We start from the raw sequence: 24,486 nt of genomic DNA on the forward strand, positions 1-24,486 counted from the left end.
AATGTCAGGGCCCTCGGCCCAAAGGCCAAGTCAAAACACTGGGTCCTATTGTGAGCTGTAATAGTAGCAGTAGGAATGTGTATAAATACTCTCTATGTTTCCTTTAATAGAACAAGAGAGAATATTACTCAACACATAATATATAAAAATAACATAATATAAAATATTACAAATTGTAAAAAAGGATCAGGCCAAGCCCAAGCCTCAAATGTTTAAGCTCGAGCCTGATTTATATTTTATACAACCCTAAGTTTTTTACTTAAATCGAACTTAATATTTTTACCAAAATCTTCTAATTTTTGAGATTAGGTGGATGAATTGGTGTAATAAACATAATATTTGATTACCTTTGCCCAAGCCTGGTGGAGAAGGGGTCTGATTTTGGTAAGCCGGCCCATGAAAATGTTACGTAGTTGTAGTAGTAGTATTATAAAGGATTTGGCGCTTTGTGTGGCATTCAAAAATCGAAGCATCGGAGAATGGGAGTGAAGAATCTGTGGGATGTATTGGAACAATGCAAGAAAACATTGCCTCTTCATCATCTCCACAACAAAAGGGTATGCATAGATCTGTCTTGTTGGATAGTTCAGCTTCAAAATGTTAACAAATCTCACTGCCCCATCAATAACAAGCTTTATCTCGCCTCTCTCTTTCACCGCCTCAGGGCTCTCATTGCCTTGAATTGCTCTCTCATTTTTGTTACTGGTAACTTTCTTTTTCATCAAATTCGGATATGGCTCTGTATTTCCACTACTTTTACCCACTTCCTTCATTCTTCCGTTGTAGATGGGTCAATTCCTGCCATCAAATTATGTACTTACAGGCGGCGCTTAAACTTACGACCTGAGGCTCAAGATGGGGCAAATTCACATTCACAAAACTTGTCTTCGCTTAAAAGGAATATGGGATCTGAATTCTCTTGTATGATCAAAGAAGCAAAACTCCTTGGATTAGCACTTGGGATTCCATGTTTAGATGGGTAATTCCCAATATTTCATTTGCTTTTTTATTTCGGATAATGAACCCAGGGCTAATTCTTCTTTCTCTCTTTTTTCTTTAAACTTGAAATTCAGGATCGAGGAAGCTGAAGCACAATGCGCTTTACTAAACTTAGAATCCTTATGTGTAAGTAGTCGTTTTTCTTCTTTTTTAGTGATACAATTGAAATTAGTTCAATATTTGCAAATGCAGTCCCTTCATTAAGTTACTTTACTATCATCAGGATGGGTGTTTCTCTTCTGATTCAGATACCTTCCTTTTTGGTGCCAGGACAGTGTACAGAGACATTTGCCTTGGTAAGTTTTTGGGTATTAATTTTCCTTTTTAACTTGTTTTTGTAGATTATGAACTTGCTAACCATTTTATGTTTTGACTTAGGCGAAGGAGGCCATGTTGTTTGTTATGAAATGGATGATATAGAGCGACAACTTGGATTTGGGAGGAACTCCTTGGTAATTTACAGCTTTGCTTGTCATGTACTATACTAGTTAATTGTACCATGTATAGGAACTCATAATATTGGGACTTTCAGATTTCTTTGGCCCTTCTTCTTGGCAGTGATTACACTCAGGGTGTCCGTGGTCTTGGTCTGGTATGTTTCAATATCAAAATTGTTTGGTAAAAGTACCATGGAGGGTCCTAAACTAGGAGCTGGATTGCATTTTACCATTGAAAAAAAAAAGGGCAAAATAGTCCCTGTACATTAGATCAAAGAGCAAATTGGTCATTTTGTTAAAAATTACATTCATTTCTATTGTTAAAAACTGTTCCTTGCACGTCAGCATGTGGTACACATGGCATGCCACGTGTTACTTTCTGGTTATTCTGTCAACCATGGCCATTTTTAACAGTACAAATGGATGAAAATTTTAACAGAAAGGACTAATTTGCTCTTTGATCAAATGTACAGGGATTAATTTGCCTATTTTTTAAGTAGAGGGGACAAAATGCAATCTAACTTCCAGGAACTTCTATGGTACTTTTACCAACTGCTTCTAATATCTTCGTGGGCTGTTTTTGCTTCTTTTGAAAAATGCTCACGGAAAATAAGACTCACATTCCTTACTGATGCAGGAGGCAGCATGCCAGATTGTTAAATCAGTTGGGGACAATGATATTCTTCGAAAAATTGCATCGGAAGGACTTTCTTTTACAAGGAAGAAAAAAAATTCAAAGAAGCAAGGTCAGGTCAAGTGCAATGACAAGGAAACTACATTGTCTTGCAAAGTGAACATGAATGGTAAATGAAGTAACCTGCCTCTATTACATAAAATGCTTGTATATCATAATGAGATTGACTCCTATGAAGAACATTGGTCCAACTAGTAAACAAATCCTTGTATTTGGAGAGGTCTTAATATAGGTATTCTGATATTTTTACTGAGATTATTATTTAGAAGAATGTTGGTTGAGTGTTATTAAACTTTAAGCTTGATGTGAGACGACTTATATATACCCAAATTGACACAATTAGCTTTTTGACTGATTGTGATAGGAGGCATTCAGAATTCACAAACAGATGATCAGTATTTGCGAGTGGTGGAAGCATATATGAGCCCCAAGTGCCATTCAGCTGACTCTGATGTAGTCCATAGGTAAGATTTGTATAGACCAGTCTCATTATATGATCATATACCAAGACAAGGCTTTTGATGCAATGAAATCGATATTGACATGTCTGCTCTCATGAACATCTGCATGTTTGATGCAATTATGGATGGATGTCAAAGTTTGTGTCTAGTGTGTATGCAGACCTTTCTTAATATTGTTTAAGTCTTGGATAAATCTTTCATAAGATAGTTCAGCAATTCACGAGAATTTGGAAAATTTTGCAGTGAGGTGTTTTTGTTTATAAATGTGACCTGCTTTTTCTAGTACAAGTCCCTTATTAAGAAATATTGGCCATATTTGTTGCGGAAATCTAAATCTCCAAACATCTAAACTAAAAACTTAGTAGCCTAAGATGACTGATTATTGGAATTGGGTCTATTCATGGTAAAAGTACCATGGAGGCTCCTGTACTAGGAGTTGGATTGCATTTTGCTCTCTCTACTCAAAAAATGGGCAAATTAGTCCCTATATGTTAAATCAATGAGCAGATTGGTTCTTCTGTTAAAAGTTCCTTCAATTTCTACCATTAAAAACTGATCTCTATACATTACCATGAGTACACGTGGCACGTTATGTGTTTTTGTATGATTATTCCGTTTGCCATGTTAATTTTTAAAAGTACAAATTGATGAAACTTTTAACAGTAAGGATCAATTTGCTTTTTGATCTAATGTACAAGGATTAATTTCCCTATATTTTGAGTAAAGGGGTAAAATGTAATTTGACTCCTAGTATAGGGGCCCCCATGGTACTTTTACCGTCCATCTGTTCTTGCTTTGTTCAGAAGCTCACCTATGAAAATTTTTAACTACTTTGTTCTTGTAGAGCTCTTGTACAGCGTCCATTCCAGCATGAGCAACTGCAGATGCTCTGTTCTCGATTCTTTGAGTGGCCTCCTGAAAAAACAGGTAGTTTCTTTGCTCCAAAATTTACCAAGTGCATGTGCTTAAGGGAAATGCCCTTTGCCAAGGCCACATTTGCTATATGTTTACAATCATGCTGTTGCTTTTTGAACATATGAGCTCATAATGTATTAATGGCTCAGATGAATACATCCTTCCTAAGATTGCTGAAAGAGATTTACGACGATTTGCTTATTTGCGGTCTACTTCGTCTCAGTTAGATGTTAACATTCCAATGAAGGAGGTACTGTTTCCATCTTTCATCTATATACAAGTTTATTCCTGAACATGTACTTAAAATAGATTGTTTGAATGTGATTTACCTATAAGTAAGCCTCCAGTTTTTTATGTGATAACCAGAATATGCATCATAATTTGTTCTCAGTTTTGTGCCATGAAAATATTACACAGTAGTATTTGATTCTCCATTGAAAATTCTTGTGATGTTGTTGATGCTAATCTGTAAATCCTAGATACCATTAAAATCTTTTGCCGTTACAGGTGCCAGTTAAGTGTCCTATATCGGCAATTATCAAGCGCCGAAAAGTTCATGGAAGAGAATGTTTTGAGGTGCTGTGGGAAGAACTTTATGGAATTAAAAGCTCTGTAGTGCCCTCAGATCTTGTAGAGAGGTATGTGGCCGTTATCATAATCGCTTACCACCATCTATCGATGTTATGTTGGAAGATAAAAAGATAAAAAATTTATTATGCACTCCAACAAAAAAATGGGCTTTTTCATATTCAATTCTTAAACTTGTTAAAAGTACCATGGAGGCCGTTGTACTAGGATACGGATTGCATTTAGCTTTCTTTAATAAAAAAATGAGCAAGTTTGTCCCTTTATGTTATATCAAAGAGCAAATTGGTTCTTTTGTTAAAATTTCATCCATTTCTACTATTAAAAATTGGTCCATGTACATCAACATAATGTACACATGGCATGCTATGTGTTTTTAATGGATGAAATTTTGAACTGAAAGGACCAAATTGCTCTTTTATTTGATGTACATGGACTAATTTGCTATTTTTTGAGTAAAGGGGCAAAATGCAATCTTGACTCCTACTACAGGGCTTCCATGATACTTTTACCCTTAAACTTTCTAACAGCTCGATTTTTTCAAAGATTTGGCAGCCCTTTATTTTGGTATTTATTAATGTATTCTCTGAATAAATGATTCATTTCCTGCTTTCCACAGTGCTTGTCCTGAAAAGATCAAAGAGTTTGATGATAAGAGAGCACTAGAGAAGAAAAATCAACGTAAATCAAGACCGAAGAAATCGGGAAAACAATGTTCTCTGACCGAAATAGATCAGAAACTGCAACATCTGTTGCTTGACATCGAGTTAGGGAGTGAGTCGAGCCCCATGGCTTCAAGAGAAGTTATATCAGATCAAATGCCGACAGCAACCGAGGTTAATTTCATGAACCGAGATCCCCCAATCATTTTGGATTCCTATTGCAGAGCTACAATGTTATGCCAGGAAACCGACATTACTGCTCCAAAACATGAAGTTATTGATCTTTTGAGCCCTTCCCCGCAAGTGCAGTCCCGGGTTGTTTCTAGATGCACTCAAATGAATGATCAACACATTACTATAATCGATTTGAGTGAATCGGAAACTGAGAGATCACCTGAACATGTAAGGAAAGCAAGAGAGCTTAGACTGTTTCTTGCCAGCATTCGAGATGACTTCAATTGAATGGATTGCAGCCATGATAGATATGTAGATTATCAGTCAACTATTATGCATGTTTTATCTTTGTGACATGTCCAAGTATGTTTTTCTTTCTATTAATTTGTGACTTATTTATTTATGTGTATCCTTTTTTGTCATTTATGAATGATTCAATCATCCAAATGCCGATAAAAGTATCATAGAGGCTCTTGTAGTGAGTCAGATTGTATTGTCTCTTCTACTCAAAAAATGGGTTAATGGGCTTTTATCTGTTAGATCAAAGAACAAATGTCATTTTATTAAAAATTTCATCCATTTAAATTGTTAAAAATTGGTCTTTTGTATGTCAGTATGGTGTGAACGTTACACACCATTTGCCATTGTTTGGTTATATCGTCAAGCATGTTAGTTTTTAATGTACGCATGGTGATATGCCACGTGTCACTTGATGTCCACGAAATCAACTAAAAATATGATAAAAGCAAGTGCACTTATCGATAAATAGTATAACTACGATGAGCAAGATATTATTTCCACAAAGACTAAAAGTACTAGTAATTATTGTCTTTCTATTATTTAACCAATAAATTGGAATGATTAATTAAAACTAAAATTAGCTAAATTAATTAACTAAAAACACGACAAAAAACAAATAAGGAAAATAATCAATTAACAACCAAGGAGTGAAACAATATCTAAGAAAGAATCCATCTAGATTGCATCCGTAATTATCAATCAATTAGACAATTTATTCACTTAATATCTTGATTCGTAGAAATTTTTAAATTATGCTACATCAAACATGAATTAATAATTGAAATATTAAATCAAGAATTAAGCATACATAACTAAGAACAAGATTCAAGTATTTATTGCGTAAAACAGAAATCAAAAGACAGAGTTCATTATAGGGTTCATCTCCCGTAGGTATTTAGAAAATTAGTTCATAATAGCGAATAAAAACATCTCAAAGACAATATAACCACAAGAAATAGAGAAACTCATAATAAACTTCAAAGAAATCAAAAGGAGATCTTCTATCTTGGTGGAAATCTGCTTCAGAGTCAGCTTCAATGGTGTTTTCCGAGTTGTTTTCTTCAATATTCTCTGACGGCCCTCACTTCTCTTCTTATATTTGGTATATATAGGTCTTAGAATGCCCGAAAAACCTAAAATTTGCATTTTTTTCACATATTTGGAGTGCGAATCGCGAAATCCATACAGTCTGGCACATGACCGTGTGGCTCACAAAACCGTATGTCCAGCCCGTGTGGGAAGGCCCAGCATGTGTGGCTCCTGAAGTCTGCTCCAATTGTCCGATTTTCGTTCTGTTTTTGCTCATTTTGCTCCCAAATTCTCTCCTAAGTATAGAAACATGAATTTAAAGGATTAAGAGTATAAAATTCACCATTTTGCATTGATTAATCATACAAAAACGCATTAAGAATGGGATTAAAATTTTTTACTTTTAACACTTATTATCTCTATTTGGTTGTTTCGTTATGAATACTAATTTTAACCATACAAATAGATGAAATTTAAAAAAATTAAAACTAATTTGTTGTTTGATCTAATGTATATAGATTAGTTTGATCATTTTTTAGGTAGAGGAGTGAAATGCAATTCAACTCCTAGTATAGAGACATTTATGATACTTTTACCCCCAAATTTTGTCACTACACAAGCCACATGTTATATTATTTACATTAAGAGGTTAAAATGATTAGATCTTTGAATTTCGGTTCAATAAGATGAATGTGATGATTCAACTATATTAAGTAATTTTAAAACATAAACATATTATTATCAAAGATATAATTTATTCATTGTTACACTATAACCAAACAAAAGTCCGTAAACATCATGTTTGCTAATGCGAATGATTTGTTGACCAAAAACTATCATCTACCATAACCAGGGTTCCCATAGAGCCAGTCATTTGAACAGGGTAAAGAGTACGAAACACTTTTTTTAACACATGCCACTAGTACTGCTTGGATCATGGAAACTTGATATGCAAGATGGAAGAGTTAAACTTAAGACTTGAGTATTCCCTCGATAGTGTCATGAGGTTAGAATTTTAGTCTAGAAAACCGTTCGACCTTAGGCGATTCCTTTGCTTCAAATTTTTCTAAGTCAACCTATCTCTCAAAAATGAGAATTCTTAAGGGAAATTCACTATGACACAGAAATAAAGCGAAAGCAACTCGAAAAGACAATGGGACTTGAATCAAATAGAAAAGCCACAATAAAATAATAGCGCACCAAGTGTTTGAGTAAATAATCTAAAAAATATTCTTTAACTTAAGAATGAAGTGAAGTGTAATGGGATGGAATGGTTACAAATGAGGGAGAATACCTCTTTTTATAGTTGAGCTTCCCCAGATCCAACGATATAGATTGAATTATATAAACGACTGGGATTAGTGCTTATCTTTAGGATTTACAATAATTACCTTGATAAATTTACAATAATTACCCTAATAACTCTAGTTTTACTAGAGTGTTTCATAGAGCCACTAAGGCTTCAAGTGGATGGGCTTCGCCATGGGTTCCACGAATTGGGTTAGTTCAAGTGGGTCAAATGAGCCCCATTTAACCAATTGGCCTCCATGGGACGCTCTATCTGAATTGGTCATAGGTTTTGATTTGTGACCCATGACATTCTCCTCTACCCATTCTCGTGTTGCTCTCGTCATGTACTTGGAATGAAACTGGTTTGACTCTTCTCGGAATTGTCTTAATGCCTCAGTCGATTCTTAACTTGTCTCTTTGTCGGGTAGTTCCACCCCTCGGAACATTTGCCTTGTTTTATGTCTCCATCGTTGTCTAACTCAAACTATATTTCTCTCTTGTACATCTCAATCGCAAGAGCCCATCACTCTTACTTACCCCTACCATGATTCACCTTGATTGGGATCCCCTCGATCCTCACAAATAGGCTTCAGTCTATCCATATTGAACACTAGTTTAACCTTGAGTATTGTCGCTAACCTTGGTTTGTAAGCCCTATGGCTTACTAACTTCAAAACTCTAAAAGAGCCCTTGTGTCTTTGCCAAGCCAATGGTAAGTCATAATGTAAAACACTAGAAAAGTGTTTGAGATGTACCTCGTTCATAGCATTTACTCTGTTTAGTTGTCTATTTTGCATCAATACTTTTTCCACAAAGTCTAATGCACAACCCACATCTCTCATAGGTGGTAGCCTCATTAATAATTCAATAGGCTTCATATCATTTTTCTATATCTCTAGCATTTCCAAAGGGGTCTTCGTAGCACTTTGACCTACCAAGTCAATATTCCCACCACATGGAAATCCTTGGATAGCTGGATTGCAGACAATACCTTGGTTGCACCATTCATGTCTCTACTCACTAACACAATACATTGTTGTTGTCAAGTATTCAAGATACAAATATAATTAGCAAAAGCAATCAAAAGAGAACTAATCTGATCAAGATGAAATTTAATCCAAGCACAAAGTCCTAATCATGTAAATGATTTACCTCAAAATCCTCCTTGTTTTTCCACTCATCAATTTGTAGCTCAACTCCCTATACTACTTGTACAGTTGGGACCTCTTTGGAATTAACCGTCTTAATCCTCTTAGTCAATTTGCTAACTAAGAAACCAAGAGCACTCGTCTTTCGGCCTACGATGTTGATGTCCACAGACATCAACCTTTTCTTCTTGTGATCCCTCTCCGCTTTAGCAGAATTGAGTATCATTGATCCAAGCTTCAATAACATATTCTCCTTAAGCTTCACTTCTTTTTCTTTGTTGATGATGGCGAACTTGGATTGCTACCGACAGTCTCTTACTCTATATGGACCACAACATAAAAAGCATTATATCTCACTTTTCTTTTTCCTTCGAATTGTTGTTGGGTTTCCACTTCCCATCTGTAACAGCACCTTTTTAGTGAAATTGGAACAGTGGTTTAGGGACCACAAATTTGAGTTAGAAAGAAAATTTATTTTAATAATATTGTATGGTCTGCATTATGATAAGAAAGACGTATGAAAATTTTGATAAGATATTTTTACCGATTTTATATTTAATTAGGAGGAAAGGACCAAATTGCATAAAATGTAAAGGTTGAATTTTAGCAGCTATAGGTAGTAAATAGCTATAGAATTCAAAATTTGAGGTCTTTATATGGCAATTAGACCATTAAATGTAGTTAGTAGATATTTATGATGGTTCAACCATGGAAATTTAAGAAAAAAAGGACTAAATTGGAAAAAGAAATAATAAAAGATGATATTTTAACTAAATAGAAAATATCATCATTTTATATCATCTTCCCCAAAGTTTTCTATGGAAACCCTAGCTAAGAGAGAGAAATTCAAGCAAGCTTAATTGGGTAAGTAATCATGTCCTTTTTTTAGTAATTTTATATTTCTAAGATCGTAATAACCTAATCTATCTATTTTGGGGATTAATTTGCAAGGTTATTAAAGTATTAAAGTTTTTCCATGGATGAATATGCTGAAATTTTGAAATTTATGGTAGAAAATGCAAGGTTGTTGATAGATAAACAACTTTTGTGAAGTGTATTTTGATGAAATTGTGATATAGGGTCTAAATTGTAAAGATGTTAAATTCATGGAAAATTTCTAATTTTTGTGAAATATATGAGCTGTAAGTATTATATGAAAAATTCAGTTAGGCTTGGATTAAGGATTGAATTGCATTAATTTCATTTTCAAATTCTAGGGTTGAAATTAGAATTAATCAAAAGTATAGGGGCAAAATGGTACTTTTGCCTAAAAAGTGAATTGGGTTGATTTGAATATGAAATGTAATAAATTGACGATTAAATTCATTTATATAGATTCGGAAAGACCAAAAACGGAATTGGATCGAGGAAAGCAAAAAGTATCGGATTAGTAGATTCTTGTATATGAACAAGTATCGAGGAAAGTTCGTGTAACTAAATTGTGTATATTTATATGTTTGAATTACATGTTGTATATGTGAATTATGTAATTTTCATGTATATGAAATTGATCGAATATTCGATAATGCCCGATAAGTGTTAAATCATGTTTGAACAAATGAAAATCGATGGATACAAGTTTTCTGTATTGGTTGTGGTCTTGCATATGTTGCAGTCACACCATAGCTCAAAAGAGAATCCCGTATAAGCCCTCTTAAGCTTCCCGTTATATGGTTCTTGTGAGCTTCCCGTAAATAGCTCTTTGAAACATCCCGATCGGTTGTGATCCTGCATGTATTGTGGGCACACCGCAACACATATGAGCGTCCTGTTATATGGCTCTTTGTGAGCTTCTCGGTTAAAGGCTCTTTGTGAGCTTCCTGATTAATGGCTCTCTGGAGCTTCCTGATATGGCTTGCTTGAATTTCCCGATATATGGCTATCCGGAGCTTCCCAATTAATGGCTCTTCGGAGCTACCTATTATTTGCTCACACGAGCTTCCCGACTATGACTCTCATGAGCTTCTTGTTATTTAGCCCGAATAAGCTTCCAGTTACATAGCTCACATGAGCTTTCCGTTATTTGGCTCGAAAGTGTGCTTCTCAATTATATGCTCTATTGAGCACTCCCGAATATGAATTGACGGATTACAGTTTCGTACACTTCGAGTATACTACCAGTGTATCCATTGAAATTTCAAATAAACTCAACAGGCAAAGTTTTGATATGAGATAATCTTAATTTGAGATAAATTATTGTAAATGTATAAGATATATGGATATATGATATGGAAAGCATATGTATGTGAAATTGTTACACGATGAACTCATCTTTGTTACATGAAAAGTACTTGGAATTCATACTAACTTGCTTGATGAGTATATGTGTTTAGGCAATTGACCAATTTGCCTTGGATGCATGTTATTTGTATGTTTATTTTAAATGAACATGAATGGTAAGTTAATTTCCTGTTATGTGAATTTACTAAGCATTAAAATGTTTACTTTGTTTTCTTTCTTCTGTTTAATAGGACTTGGAAGCTCTTGAAGGTTGGAAAATCGATCGAAGTATCATCACACTATACTACTGCTCGTTTTGGTATAAATGGCAAACTTATTTTGATATAATGGCATGTAGAGACTAAGTTGGCCAATGATGGTATTAAATGGTTGGTTGTATCTAGCCATTGGAATGACTAGTAATGGCATGTTTGATGTATATGTATGAGGTTATATCATGTTTAATATATGTGTATTTAGTATGGTTGGATTGAATTTTGGTAAATTTATATAATTATACAATTAGGTAAGTTCGAATACATAAATATATGTAATGATATGTTATGCATAATACTTGTATTTGGCTTGGTTTAAATGTTTGAAATTGGTTGGTGAATATGCTTAAGTGATGTTGTAGGTGTGAGGCAAAATGAGTGAGAAATATGGCCTTAAAAATTGCCTATTTTTGTCCATATGGGCAGAGACGCGGATGTGTGTCTCAGCCGTGTGTGACACATAGCCATGCGTATGGGCGTGTGGTTTGATCGTATGTCCCCTACACCTAAGTTTTGAAAATTAAATTTACCACATTGCCTAGCACACTGGCGTGTGGCTGGCCGTGTGACACAAGTCAGAGAGTTATATGGGTAAGGACACAGGCTGGGACACGACTGTGTGTCTCATATCGAATGCCCACACAGCCTGGAACACGGGTGTGTCACTTGGCTGTGTCAACCACATGGCCTGGCCACACGGGCGTGTGTCCCCTGCATCTACGAAAAATTTTTAAAATTTTGCAAAAAATACATTGAGTTCCTAATTTAGTCCCAACTTGATTCTAACTCATGAATTGGCCCTTGAAGGTCCATTTAAGGGAAATATGATTGAATATGTCTGATTTCAAATGTGAATAGTAAATGACATGAATTACCTGTATTTGTTTTGTGAACTCTATTAATGCTCTATAACCCTATTCCAGCAACGAAAATGGGTTAGGGGTGTTACACCATCCATTAGTTTCCTATTGCCACCATTTTTATCACAGTACCTTGGTACTAGATTAACAATGCTCAGAACCACATCTAGTTAAGTATTGAACTTTTTAATCCAAATAGCCTCCTTTGTAGCCTTACATGTGAATATGTATTTAGCTTCAGTTGTTGAGTCTACTATCATCGCTTGTTTGGAACTTTTACAATTGATTGCAGTGTCATTTAATGTAAACATGAATCCATCATGCAATTTGTTGTCATCCTTATTTGATTGGAATGCAACATCTGTCCCTTAACTCAAAGTTTAGTCCCTCCATAAACTAGGAAAATGTCATTATTTCTTCATAAGTTCTTTAGGATATTTTTCACAGTAGTCCAGTGACCATCACCAAGATTACTTTTATATCTGCTCGTGATACTTAGCTCATAAGATACACCAAGTCTTGTGCATAACATGACATACATGATAGATCTCACTTTCGAAACATATGGAACCTTATATATTCTTATCTTATCTTTTTAAGGTTTATAACTCATCTCTTTTGAGAAATGTGCACCGTGCACCATAGGAAAATTTCCTTTCTTGGAAGAATCCATGCTAAACCTTTTTAGCATATTGTCTATGTAAATAGATTGAGAGAGTCCAAGCAACCCTTTTTATCTATCTCTATAAGTCCTAATTCCCAGAACATAGGTTACTTCTCCCTGATCCTTCATAGAGAATTACTTGGAAAGACAGATCTTAGTGCTCTGTATCATAGGTATGTCATTTCCTACCATTATTATGTCATTGAAAAATAATAATAGGAAAATAATTGAGTCACCATTTTTCTTCTTATAGACACATGAGTCATTGGGATTTTTAATGAAATCAAAATCTCTAATCGTTTCATCAAATCTGATATTCCAACTCTTAGATCTTGGTTTAATCCATAAATGGATTTTTGTAGTTTGCATACCTGATTAAGATTTGCAGTAGCCTTAAAGTCTTCAAGTTGTATCATATACATCTATTCTTGCAAATTCCCATTAACGAAAGTAGTCTTTCCATCTATATGACAAATCTCATAATCATAGAATGCCACAAAAGCAAGCATAATTCGAATGGATTTAACCATAATGATTGGTGAAAAGGTCTCTTCATAATCAACGATTTCAATTTGATTATAACATTTTCCCACTAGAGCGGCCTTATATGATTGCACTTTTCCATCCATGTCAATCTTTATCTTAAAGACTCATTTACACCCAATGGGTTTTATCCCTTCAAGTGTGATACGAGTTACAAGGCCCAAAATCAGGCTCATGGACGTGATGGACTCAAATTTCCTCAAGGCCCAATAATGAGTTACAAGGCCTAGCTATGATGTAACAGCCCTTTTTCAGTGAAATCAGAACAGTGGTTTCGGGACCACAAATTTGAAGTCAAAAATTTTATTTTAATATTATTTTAATATCTACAGCATGGTAATATTATAGTATAAAAATTTCGTTAAGAAATTTTACTGTTTGTATGCTCAATTTATGAAAAAGGACTAAATAGTGTGAAGTGAGAAAGTTGTGTTCCATTAGCTAAAAGTGTTAAATAGCTATAAAACCCTAAAGTGGAGGTCCTTGTATGGTAATTAGACCATTAAATGTGATATTGGATGTGCATGGCTTGGTAATTATGAAAATTTTAAAGTTAGGTAAAGATAATTTAATAATTAGCCAATTAAAGATAAAAATAAAATAAAACAAAATGTTCATCTTCTCCATTCATGCACAACCGAAAATTTCAGCAAGAAGTACCATTGGAAAAGCTTGAAAATTTTGCAAAAAAAAAGTCCCTTGCATGTAAGTGATACTTTGTCCCATTGTTGTTGATTTTTATGTTTTTGGAATTGTTGTAGCTTAACCTAGCTAATTAGGGGACTAATTTTCAAAATAGTTGAAAGTCTAGGGTCTTACCATGAATAAATTTTAGTTTTTTGTGAAGTTTAATGGAAGAAAATGAATCTTTGTTGTGAGTCAAACAACTTCTGTTAAGTGAGTTTTGATAAAATTGTTATTTAGGGGTTAAATTGAGAAATGTGAAAATTGTGTAGTAAATGTGTAAAATTGTGAAATGTATGGGCTTCTAGGAGCATATATGATATTCGGCTAGGGTTGGGTTTGGTGAAATTTCATGAATTTCATTTTTACGAGCCTAGGGACTAATTTGTAAAGAAGTCAAAAGTATAGGGGCAAAATAGTAATTTTTTCATAGCGTGATTTTTTGATTGAATTGAGTAGAATGAGGATTAAATTGGTTAAATTTGATTATATAGATCAAGAAAAGCAACATTCGGAATTAAATCGGGGAAAAGACAAAGTAGTGGCCTAACCGATCGTTTTATCTCCGTTCGAGTTTGAGGTAAGTTCGTGTAATTAAATTGCCTATTTATATGCTATAATTAAAATATATGTATGTGGATTGTGTAATTACTATGTACAATTATCAAGCGCATAACCGACGATGTACGAAGAATACCGAGTCCCGTTTGAACCTTAGGAATTCGTAGGATACAAATGACATGTCATTAGGGTTACCAATTCTAGCTTTTATGAGCTTATCGATACTCAGCTTGTATGAGCTTACCATTTTTCAACTCGGAGGAGCTTACCGTTTATAGCTCGTATGAGCATACATGTATAAGAATTAACGGATTATAGTTCAGTACACCTTGTGTGTACTACTCGCGTATCTAACGATATTCTAAGTGTTTCAACGGGCACAATTCTATTACGAGTTTATTTGAGTTCGATACTAACTAGTACAGGTATTTACATGGAAATGGTTTATATGATATACGGATACACGGTATAGATGTTACATGTACATGAAATTTCATATAATTGATGAATTGATGCATGATTCTCGGTTTTTATATGAATACATAGCTAACTTGGTTAATGATCATGTGTTAGGCTTTGGCCAAATTGATTTGTGTTATGCTTTGAGTTACTTACCTGGATTGTGGTTAAATGGTAAGTTAAATTCTGTATTATACGAACTTACTAAGCTTAATTGCTTACTCTGTTTATTTTTTGTGTTGAACAGTGTTTCGGAAGCTTGTTCGGATTGGAAGTTGTCGGAGATCTCATCACACTATCAAACGCTTATTTTGGTACTTTTGACATTATATTTTGAGTTTAATGGCATGTATAGGTCATTTTGGCTAATGGTAGCCTATGTGTTTTGCCATGTATTTAGCCATTGGATTTGGCTTGAATTTGATATATTTTGTTGTGTAAATATGTAAATAGCCTTATTGTATGTGATGTATGGTTTCCATGTGAATGCTTTGGTTGTGAATTGGTATTTTGGGTACCAAATGGTTGAGTTTGATAAGTGGCATACATGTTAAGTTATAGGCACAATGATGCATATATGTCTTTGACCATTTAGGTATGTTTGAGATACATAGTTTGCATGATTATAAGTTGTCAATTGAGGTGCTTATGGACATTCTGTTGTATGTGTGGATATTACATGTTATAAGCTTGATATTGGTTGGTTTTGAATGTTTAATTATGCCACAATTATATGCAAATTGTTGTGTTTAAGTTGGTACCAATTTGGGTGAGAAATATGGCTTGGAAAATGGCCTATTTTTGTCCACACGAGCATGTGTCTTAGCTGTGTGTCAGGTGACACGGTCGTGTGTCCCTTGTAACTTCTATAGAAATCAAGTCAGTAGCTTCACATGGCCTAGCACACGGGCATGTGAGGCCATTTCGAACGGTACACGGCCTGGCACACGAGCGTGTGGTCTGGCCATGTGACCCAAGTTAGTGAGTTACACGGGTACAGACACGAGCTGGGACACGGCCGTGTGTCCCCTTTTTGAATGCCCACACCGCTTGAGACACAGGCGTGTTTCTTGGCCGTGTGAGATACACGACCTTGCCACACGGGCGTGTGTCCCCTGCACTTTGAAAAACATTCAATGTTTTCCAAAAAATTTCTTGAGTACTCGTTTTAGTCCCGAACCATTTTTAATGTTTATTTTGAGCCTCAAGGGCTCATATTAGGGACCATATGATTGTTTATGAATGATTTTCAATTTGAATGAGAAATGTACATGAAATGTTTACTTGTTTGAGCTATAAGTCCGGTAATGCTCCGTAACCCTGTTCCGGCGTTGGATACGGGTTAGGGGTGTTACCTCCATGATCTTTCCTACCCACTCATCTTGTTTCCTTCCATCCATTCCTCCATTTCTCCATCCTATACTTTGATGCTCGAACACCGCAATGTCCCTTCCGCAAGGCCTAGAGCTTCGCACATCACAGTTTGCTTACAATAACACTGTATGGTGATATTTGATAGAAAGTCTGCGATATCTGATAGAAAGTCTCGTTTCCCATGGTCCTAGCTTCTTCTAATCCCTTTCCTGATTTCCCTTATCATAAATTTCATATGCAATATATGAATTTATGAATAAACCTTATGTAATCATGCATACTGAACTAGGTTGGCGGATACTCATAAATCCATGCAAACTTTCAACATACTTATCATTTCAAGGTTAGAGTGCAGAAACTCACCTGACGTTTCTTCTTCTTATCTTCTTATCTTTCCCAAATGTAAGGGCTTCCATTTTCTTAGAAGCTAAGCATGACAACCAAATCATGGGTTAAACTCAGTAAATCTCTTTTTAAACTTAGTTTTCCAGGAACATGCAGAACCCTTAAAATGGTTTTGGAAACTCTTAACTTTGTTTTCTGAATCTTTTAAACTTAGTTTTCCAGGAACATGCAGAACCCTTAAAATGGTTTTGGAAACTCTTAACTTTGTTTTCTGAATCTTACATACACCAAATGGCTAAGAACCTTACCAGCTTATTGGTTTCTCTATTTTTTCGACTTAAACCTCATGAGCACTGCTCCATGTAGAGCTTTCCAATACCATTGCTTTCTCAGAGCAAACTGAGAGGAATCCATCTGATGATTCATTTCTCAGCTAAATCACGACTTCAACTGTATATCAACCATTCATCCATAATCATTTTGTCTCCCACTAAGAGACTAGCTGGTTATATCCTAACCGAATTAGGATTGCTTTTCAACCCTGTCCAATTTCAGTTACTATCTTTTTTGGGTTTTCCAATGAAGACTACCAACTTTCGATCTTTTCAATTTAACCCCTAAAGTTCCTAATTTTCGGGTTTAAAGGATTTTGGATGTGATATGTTTGATTTGATATAGTTAAAAGATGTTTAACGAATCAAAAAAATGAGATAGGTGATGAGCTTGAGTTGATAGAGGAGATGAATATGAACATGAAGCACAAAATGAAAATAGACATACAGCTAAAAACCCTAGGAACTAATATTCCCTACTAAATCACGACTTTCACTTGTAAGCCTAGCAAAACATTAGGTCTCTCGATTCCTCGTGCTTAGTGAGTTGGATTGGTACAATCAATTGTCTGAACTCTCATTTTCTTTAATTCTAATCGTGCACATTATCTTCAAGTATAAACATGCATTAAGAGCATCAATACAAAACAACATTACATATCATCACAGAAAATTCATAATTTCATCACTTCATCACTAATATTCACCGGTATTTGCAATCTATTTAGCTAAATATTAATATATCATAAGCACAACATTCAACAACTGAAATCATAATTATAATTGTAAAAATTAAAGAGACTAAGGCTTAGAATTACCGGCAACTGAACAAGATGACCATTAAGAATAAGTACCCGTTATCGAGGATAGATGATCTGTTTGACTAGTTTTGAGGAGCTTCTATTTTCTCCAAGATTGACCTTCGATTTGGATATCATCAATTAAGGGCTAAAGAGGCTGATGTTCATAAGACAGCGTTTAGGACTCGTTATGGTCACTACGAGTTCCTAGTGATGCCATTCAGACAGACTAATACACCGACAACTTTCATGGATTTAATGAATCGAGTGTTCCAGCCTTATTTGGATCGGTTTGTAGTGGTATTCATCGACGATATACTAGTTTACTTGAGGACTGATGATGAGTATGATGAGCACCTTCGAGTCATTCTTCAGATTTTGAGGGGAAAACAACTCTATGCTAAGTTTAGTAAGTGCGAGTTTTGGCTGCGTAAGGAGACAATTCTTGGTCATGTAGTTTCGGCTGAGGGGATTCAAGTTGATCCTCGAAAGATTGAGGCTGTATTGCAGTGGAAGCAGCCTAGGAACGTGTTTGAGATCCATAGTTTTCTGGGACTTGCGGGATATTATCGACGATTTGTAGAGGGTTTTTCATTGATTGCAGCACCCTTGACTAAGTTGCTACGTAAGGGTGTGCTGTTTAACTGGACTGATGCACAACAAGAGAGCTTTGAGAAGCTCAAGATTGTACTGACTGAGGCCCCTGTTCTGATACAGTCGAAGCCTGGAAAGGATTTTACTGTTTATAGTAATGCATCACATGTCGGTTTGGGATGTATGTTGATGCAGGATGGTAAGGTGGTAGCCTATGCGTCTCGTCAGCTTAAGACCCATGAGGCGAATTATCTGATGCGTGACTTGGAGTTGGTCGTTGTGGTATTCGCACTGAAAATCTGGAGGCATTATTTATATGGTGAGAAGTGTATCATCTACACTGATCATAAGAGCCTCAAGTATCTCCTCACTCAGAATAAACTTAATCTTAGGCAGCGTAGACGGAGTGAGCTGCTTAAAGACTATGACTGCACCATTGAGTACCACCCTAGTAAGGCCAATGTGGTGGCTGATGCACTGAGCCGTAGGGCTATGACTAATTTGAGGGCGATATTTGCTCGCCTAAGTTTATTTGATGATGGTAGTTTATTAGCTGAGCTTCAGGTTAAGTCGTCATGGATTTAGCAGATTAAGGGTAAGCAGTTGGAGGATGAGTCGTTTGGTCTTTGATTCCGGCAAATTAAGAGTGGTAGTACTACGGATTTTGGACTGAACAGTGATGGGGTACTCTATTTCCGTGGGAGAATCTATGTTCCAAATGATACTGATTTGAGACAGGCCATATTGAGAGAGGCGCATATTAGCCCTTATGCTATGCATCCTGGCAGAAATAAGATGTATCGAGACCTTCATGAGTTATATTGGTGGTCAGGGTTGAAACGTGAGGTTACTGATTTTGTGGGCAGATGTCTGACTTGCCAACAGGTTAAGGCTGAGCATCAGTTACCTTCGGGTTTGCTGCAGCCGGTTAAGATATCTCTTTGGAAATGAGAGCGAGTAACTATGGATTTCGTTAATGGGATGCCTCTAACACCCACTAAGAAGGATTAAATATGGGTCATCATGGATCGATTAACCAAGTCCGCCCACTTCATACCAGGTCGTACTGATTATTCTCTACAGAAGCTGGCGAAACTTTATATTTCTAAGATAGTGAGACTGCATGGAGTATCGGTTTCGATCACCTCTGATAGAGATCCTCATTTCGTGACTAAGTTTTGGAGGAAGTTATATGAGGCTCTAGGTTTAAGGTTGGACTTCAGTACTGCATTCCATCCTCAGACTGATGGTCAGTTTGTGAGGGTGATTCAGAAACTGGAGGACATTTTGAGGCGCTACTGCTCTGATCCTACTCATATTGTCCCTATTAAAGAGATCGAGGTTAGGCCAGATTTTACCTTTGAGGAAGAGCCGGTTCAGATTCTGGATCACGACATTAAGGTTCTAAGAAGGAAATCCATTCCACTGGTAAAAGTTCTATGGTGTAATCATAGCACTAAGGAGGCCACATGGGAGCCTGAGGTTGCGATGTGTCCTTATCTGTTCTGATCAGGTAAATTTCGAGGACGAAATTTTTTTAGGGGGTAGAATTGTAACGCCCCAAAATTTTAATTTTGGGTATTGTGAATGTGTGACACAAAATATCTATCTGCTTTAGTGGTTATGTGTTCTGGGTGTGTTTGGGAGGTTTCAAGTTCAAGCTAGGACCTGGACATCTTTGGTCAATAGGCTTTTAAATAAAAGTTGGCAAATAATTAACAGAATGGGCCTACTGGTCTGGTGGATAAGTGGAGTGTTGGTGTGAAGGACGTCCTGTGTTCGAATCTTGGCGTGGACATTATTTTTGCTCGTGCGTCCAGGAGAGTTTGAGATGGACTAAAAATCTGAGTAGTGGATTTAGTGGGGAGTTTGATGGTGAGAAATAATGGATTGGGGTGGTTATCAAATATTCTGTTCACCTTTTTTTTCCCTTTTTTTACTTTCCACAAAATCCCTCCACCCTCTTGCCGTTTTTCTCTTCATTGCTGCCGAATTTCTGCTCTCTTTTACCCTTCATCTTCTTGATTTTTCTTTTCCCACTCTACCTCGTGTCGCTCCATGTTTGTCTGCGATCGTTCGGTAAGTTTTAGATAAGTGATTTGTCTCTATTTGTAAACTTTTTTCTGAAGTGTTTTGTTTATGCCAATTAGGGGAGGATTCAAGGGCTCGTAATCACCAATCGGAGTCTTAGTTTGTGTGGGAATTACTGTTCATCGGTTGAAGGTAAGGTTTAGTCCCTTATGGGTTAAAATATCGATACGAGTTAGATTTGGGATCACGTTATGTGGGATTAAATTAGTGTTATTTGTTCAATTATAGGCTTTGGATTGCTCAGGGACTATTTTAGCATCAAATAAAACTAGATGTGTACCCGAAACGCAGAAAACGAGATTCAGTGAAAAGCTGAAATTACTTGCTGTTTGGACAGTAGCAGTAGGCTAACTTCGAAAAATCACCATAAATTTTGGAAATCAAATTAGAGGATGAAAAAAATATGGAATTAAAATTTATTGAGTCTAGTTTCTCATAGAAAAAATGGTGTAAGTAATGGAATTATAAATCATGAGATATAATAAGTTTTATGAGACAAGGTCAGAATGAATTTGGGTTCCCCTATTCTGACTTTGGAAAATCATCAAAAATTGGAGAAAATTAATTAGGGGCTAAAATTTACATGTTTAAATTATTAATGACTCTATTTTCAATAGAAACATTTGGTAACATCATCCAAATTTTTACTAAGAGATAAATAATTTTAGCAAAGAAAGATCAAAGCTATCAGACAGTAGAATAGGGGTAAGAATGAAGATTTTACTGTATTTATTGGCTGAACCAAAAATTCTAAAAATTTTATGGTAGAAAGGTATTTGAATCTAGTTTCAAAAGCATCAAGTAAAACTTAATTTGGAATTTTGTAGCTCAAGATAGAAATAATTTAGTAACAGTATCTCAAGTAGACAGCTTTGAAGAAACATATAAGTAAATAGTGAAAACATATATGAATATTTAGCGAGCACGGGTTATATTAAAAATGGACCACACGGTCAAGGCTAATTTTGGTCAAGTGGGCCACACGGCGTGTGGGCCCACACGGGCAGACCACATGGGCGTGTGAGCCAATTATCACTGAATTGATTGCTAAGGTTGCACAGGTCTCCCAAGTCGACTGTGAACCTACTGTAGGGTCGGTAAGCATCACTTAGACCCCTAATTGGTACTAACTGACTGTTTGATTTATATATGTGTTGAGCATGATGATAGTATGTTTGTATACTGAACTGGTTATATGTACTGATGTCCTGAGATAGCATGTCATGACTTGTATGTTGCATTGCATGGGATTGGGTTAATTATATTTGGAGGAAGTGTACTGAACGGCTCTTAAGCCTAACATACTGGCAGCTCAGCTGCAAATTACTATTTTGTGCCGCATTCGATACTACCTAGAGTGTAGGGATGGGTGGGTTGATTTGATCCCCACATGGAGTGTAAGGTTGGACGGAGATGGTGTGTAGAGGCTGGTTGGGTAGGACTTTGTTATTGAATACTGCATGACTGCAGTTGATATTGTGATGGGCTAAGGCCCTACTGCATATTTGATACTGTACTGAAATGGGCTAAGGCCCAAACTGCTACTGCTAGTGATACTGAAATAGGGATTAGGCCTAGGACTGCTTTAACTGTGCACTGTGATTTGCTATTGTTTGTTTTCTGTGGGATTACACACTGAGTTTTCGTAAACTCACTCATTTTGTTTAAATGTGCATAGGTAATCCCCAGATCTAGACGGATCGGTGCGGCGGAGGACTCGGCCGTGACCACGGTTTTGGACTTTCATGGTTTTTAACCTATATTTTCGATAATTGGTTTTATTTCTATTCTATTTTTACTGGCTATGTTTTTGGGTTGTAATTGGACTTTCGGACTTTGGTTTTGGGTTTTAATTATCTTTACCTTATGGATTACAACTGCTAGTAGTAGGAAACCTCGGTTTTCAAAAGAAACAAATGTTTTTCCTAAACGCACGATTGTTTAATCTGTTTTAAAAGCTTCTGCAAACGAAGAACGTTTTGAAACTATCGATTAAATGAGCAACACAATTTTGGAACTGATATTAAGATAAGGAATTCTATGGAAATGATTTTAACGCGACAACACGGTTTTCAAACACCCTATAATGTGACATCGCTAGATCCGGCCATAACGTCTGGGCCGAGTTTGGGGTGTTACAATTCAACACTTTCTACAACAATTATAACATGATTTTACCATAGTTCAATTTAACACCAACATGCATGAATGCAACCTTTCAAAACCTAAATGCTTTTAAGCTTTAACAGTGGCAAGTTAACTCATCTTCCATAATTGAAAAATCTATTTCATGAGTGATGTAAAACTAACTTCTTAGATTAATAATCTAACTAAAATTTACTTGGAAGGCTTACCCTTTTCCCTTAATGATGAACGACCGTGGATGAATAAACCAAAATTTATTTCTTCTTTTCTTAAGAACGAACCGCAAGAAGATGAAATTTTTTTCGTTCCTCTCTCCCATTTTCTCTTATATATGAACATTTAATTATCATATAATTAAACATATAAATTAAATTAAAACATTAAAATGGCTAGTGGAGATCAGCGGCTAAGATCAACCAAGGTCGTTAATCACACCAGTCTATGGCTTAATTGCTAGTTAAATCCTTAAGCAATTCTTTAATTAAATCTCACTAGTGCAATCATTTTGCAACTTAGTCCTTGTACTATAATTTAACAACTTTCCTAATTTAATTACTTAGTAAATCAATACTATAATTTCATACTTGATACATAAATATCTAAATTAATATTTTGTTTAATTAATTACTAAATAATTTTATTTCTAGTTTAATTACTATTTTCTAATTTCATACTCTCTTCATAACTGCTCGATTAAAATATTTGGACGACTCAATTTAATAAATTCGATCCTAAAACTTACTTTTTTCGACATAAAAAAATTTGACTCTTTACATTCCCAAAAAGGTGAATCAGAAAGGTGAATTAAAAAGATGAGTTGGCACACATAGATGAAGATGAAGGCAAAATCAAGAAAAGCTTAAGATCTAGAGTTTACAAATTATATATAAGTGAACTACAAAATGAAAAAAAAAATCCAAATTCCTACCCAAAATTTAAAGGAAAATATCAAAAACCTCTCTATACTTAATTTTTAAAACTTTGCAACCCAAAAGGTATTTGCATTGCGACTTCCCTCTACTGTTTTGACACTACTTGACATAACTCCAACATTTCAAGACATCCTCTCATGAGCTATTTGCTTTTTCATAATCTTCTTTTAATCTATACTAATTAAACTCCAAAGAGGATAAAATGTGCATAAAAAATTAATTATAAATGATGAAATGAAAAACCATATAGTTTAAATCTAAAATACTAAAAACAAAACTAACTAATTTCATTTAAAAACAAGTATCAATTAAACACCTATCATGCTGTACTGATGTCAACCTATCACTGTGCATGAGATCAACAGCAATGAATATGAAATAATGAAATGAGAAAGAGAATACATAAAAAAATGCATACAAAATTTTTTTTCTCTTACCATAAATTTTAACCCACAGCAATTCTGCCCCATCAATAATTTTATTGTCGAAAACAACAAGGTTTATAAAATTAAAAAAGTTAAAATTTGTCATAAGTCTTTATACTTTTTAAAAATAAAATTTAGTTCCTATATTTCTATTGCATGAAATTTAATCCATATACTTTTTAGATTTTTAAATTCAGGCCTAACTGTTAACATCATTATTATTTTTGTTAAATTTGATGTTGTGCCATTTTTAAATAAAATTACTTAAATCATGTAATTAAAAATAACTTTGTAATTAACTTGAATTTAATAAAAAATTTAACAGTTAGAACCTAAATTTTAAAATCTGAAAAATAAAAGAACTAAACTCCATGAAATAATAATACAGAGACTAAATTTCTATTTTTCGAAAACTACAGAGACTGTGGCACTAAGAAATATCTATTATATATATTCCATGATTGGAACCAGAGATGCACAAAAGGAGA

At 35.1% G+C, this 24,486-nt stretch overlaps 1 protein-coding gene across 3 annotated transcripts; it reads left to right on the forward strand.

The window, feature by feature from the left end:
* The first annotated feature begins 447 nt into the window (after window positions 1-447).
* On the forward strand, window positions 448-5,385 carry LOC105798530 (single-strand DNA endonuclease 1). Of its 3 annotated transcripts, XM_052620604.1 has the most exons (13): window positions 454-557; window positions 665-705; window positions 787-979; window positions 1,074-1,125; window positions 1,223-1,295; window positions 1,378-1,451; window positions 1,532-1,591; window positions 2,074-2,239; window positions 2,495-2,594; window positions 3,436-3,518; window positions 3,656-3,756; window positions 4,014-4,144; window positions 4,711-5,385. In XM_052620604.1, the coding sequence occupies exons 1-13, from the start codon at window positions 502-504 to the stop codon at window positions 5,213-5,215; spliced, it is 1,635 nt and encodes a 544-aa protein (XP_052476564.1). In that variant the 5' UTR covers window positions 454-501; the 3' UTR covers window positions 5,216-5,385. The 3 variants fall into 3 exon arrangements, with proteins under 3 accessions (XP_052476563.1, XP_012484084.2, XP_052476564.1); XM_052620603.1 differs by having other exon boundaries at window positions 448-705; XM_012628630.2 differs by having other exon boundaries at window positions 448-705; window positions 2,498-2,594.
* The last annotated feature ends 19,101 nt before the right edge of the window (window positions 5,386-24,486 follow it).

Source organism: Gossypium raimondii, chromosome 9 (genome assembly GCF_025698545.1).
Source record: "Gossypium raimondii isolate GPD5lz chromosome 9, ASM2569854v1, whole genome shotgun sequence".
Taxonomy (NCBI): domain Eukaryota; kingdom Viridiplantae; phylum Streptophyta; class Magnoliopsida; order Malvales; family Malvaceae; genus Gossypium; species Gossypium raimondii.

Bases quoted from the DNA above. Each gene is read 5' to 3' on its own strand.
- LOC105798530 (XM_052620603.1), top strand. From the start codon at position 480: ATGGGAGTGAAGAATCTGTGGGATGTATTGGAACAATGCAAGAAAACA. The intron at 1,592-2,073 runs GTATGTTTCAAT...TTACTGATGCAG, and splicing joins GTGTCCGTGGTCTTGGTCTG to GAGGCAGCATGCCAGATTGT. The intron at 4,145-4,710 runs GTATGTGGCCGT...TGCTTTCCACAG, and splicing joins CCCTCAGATCTTGTAGAGAG to TGCTTGTCCTGAAAAGATCA.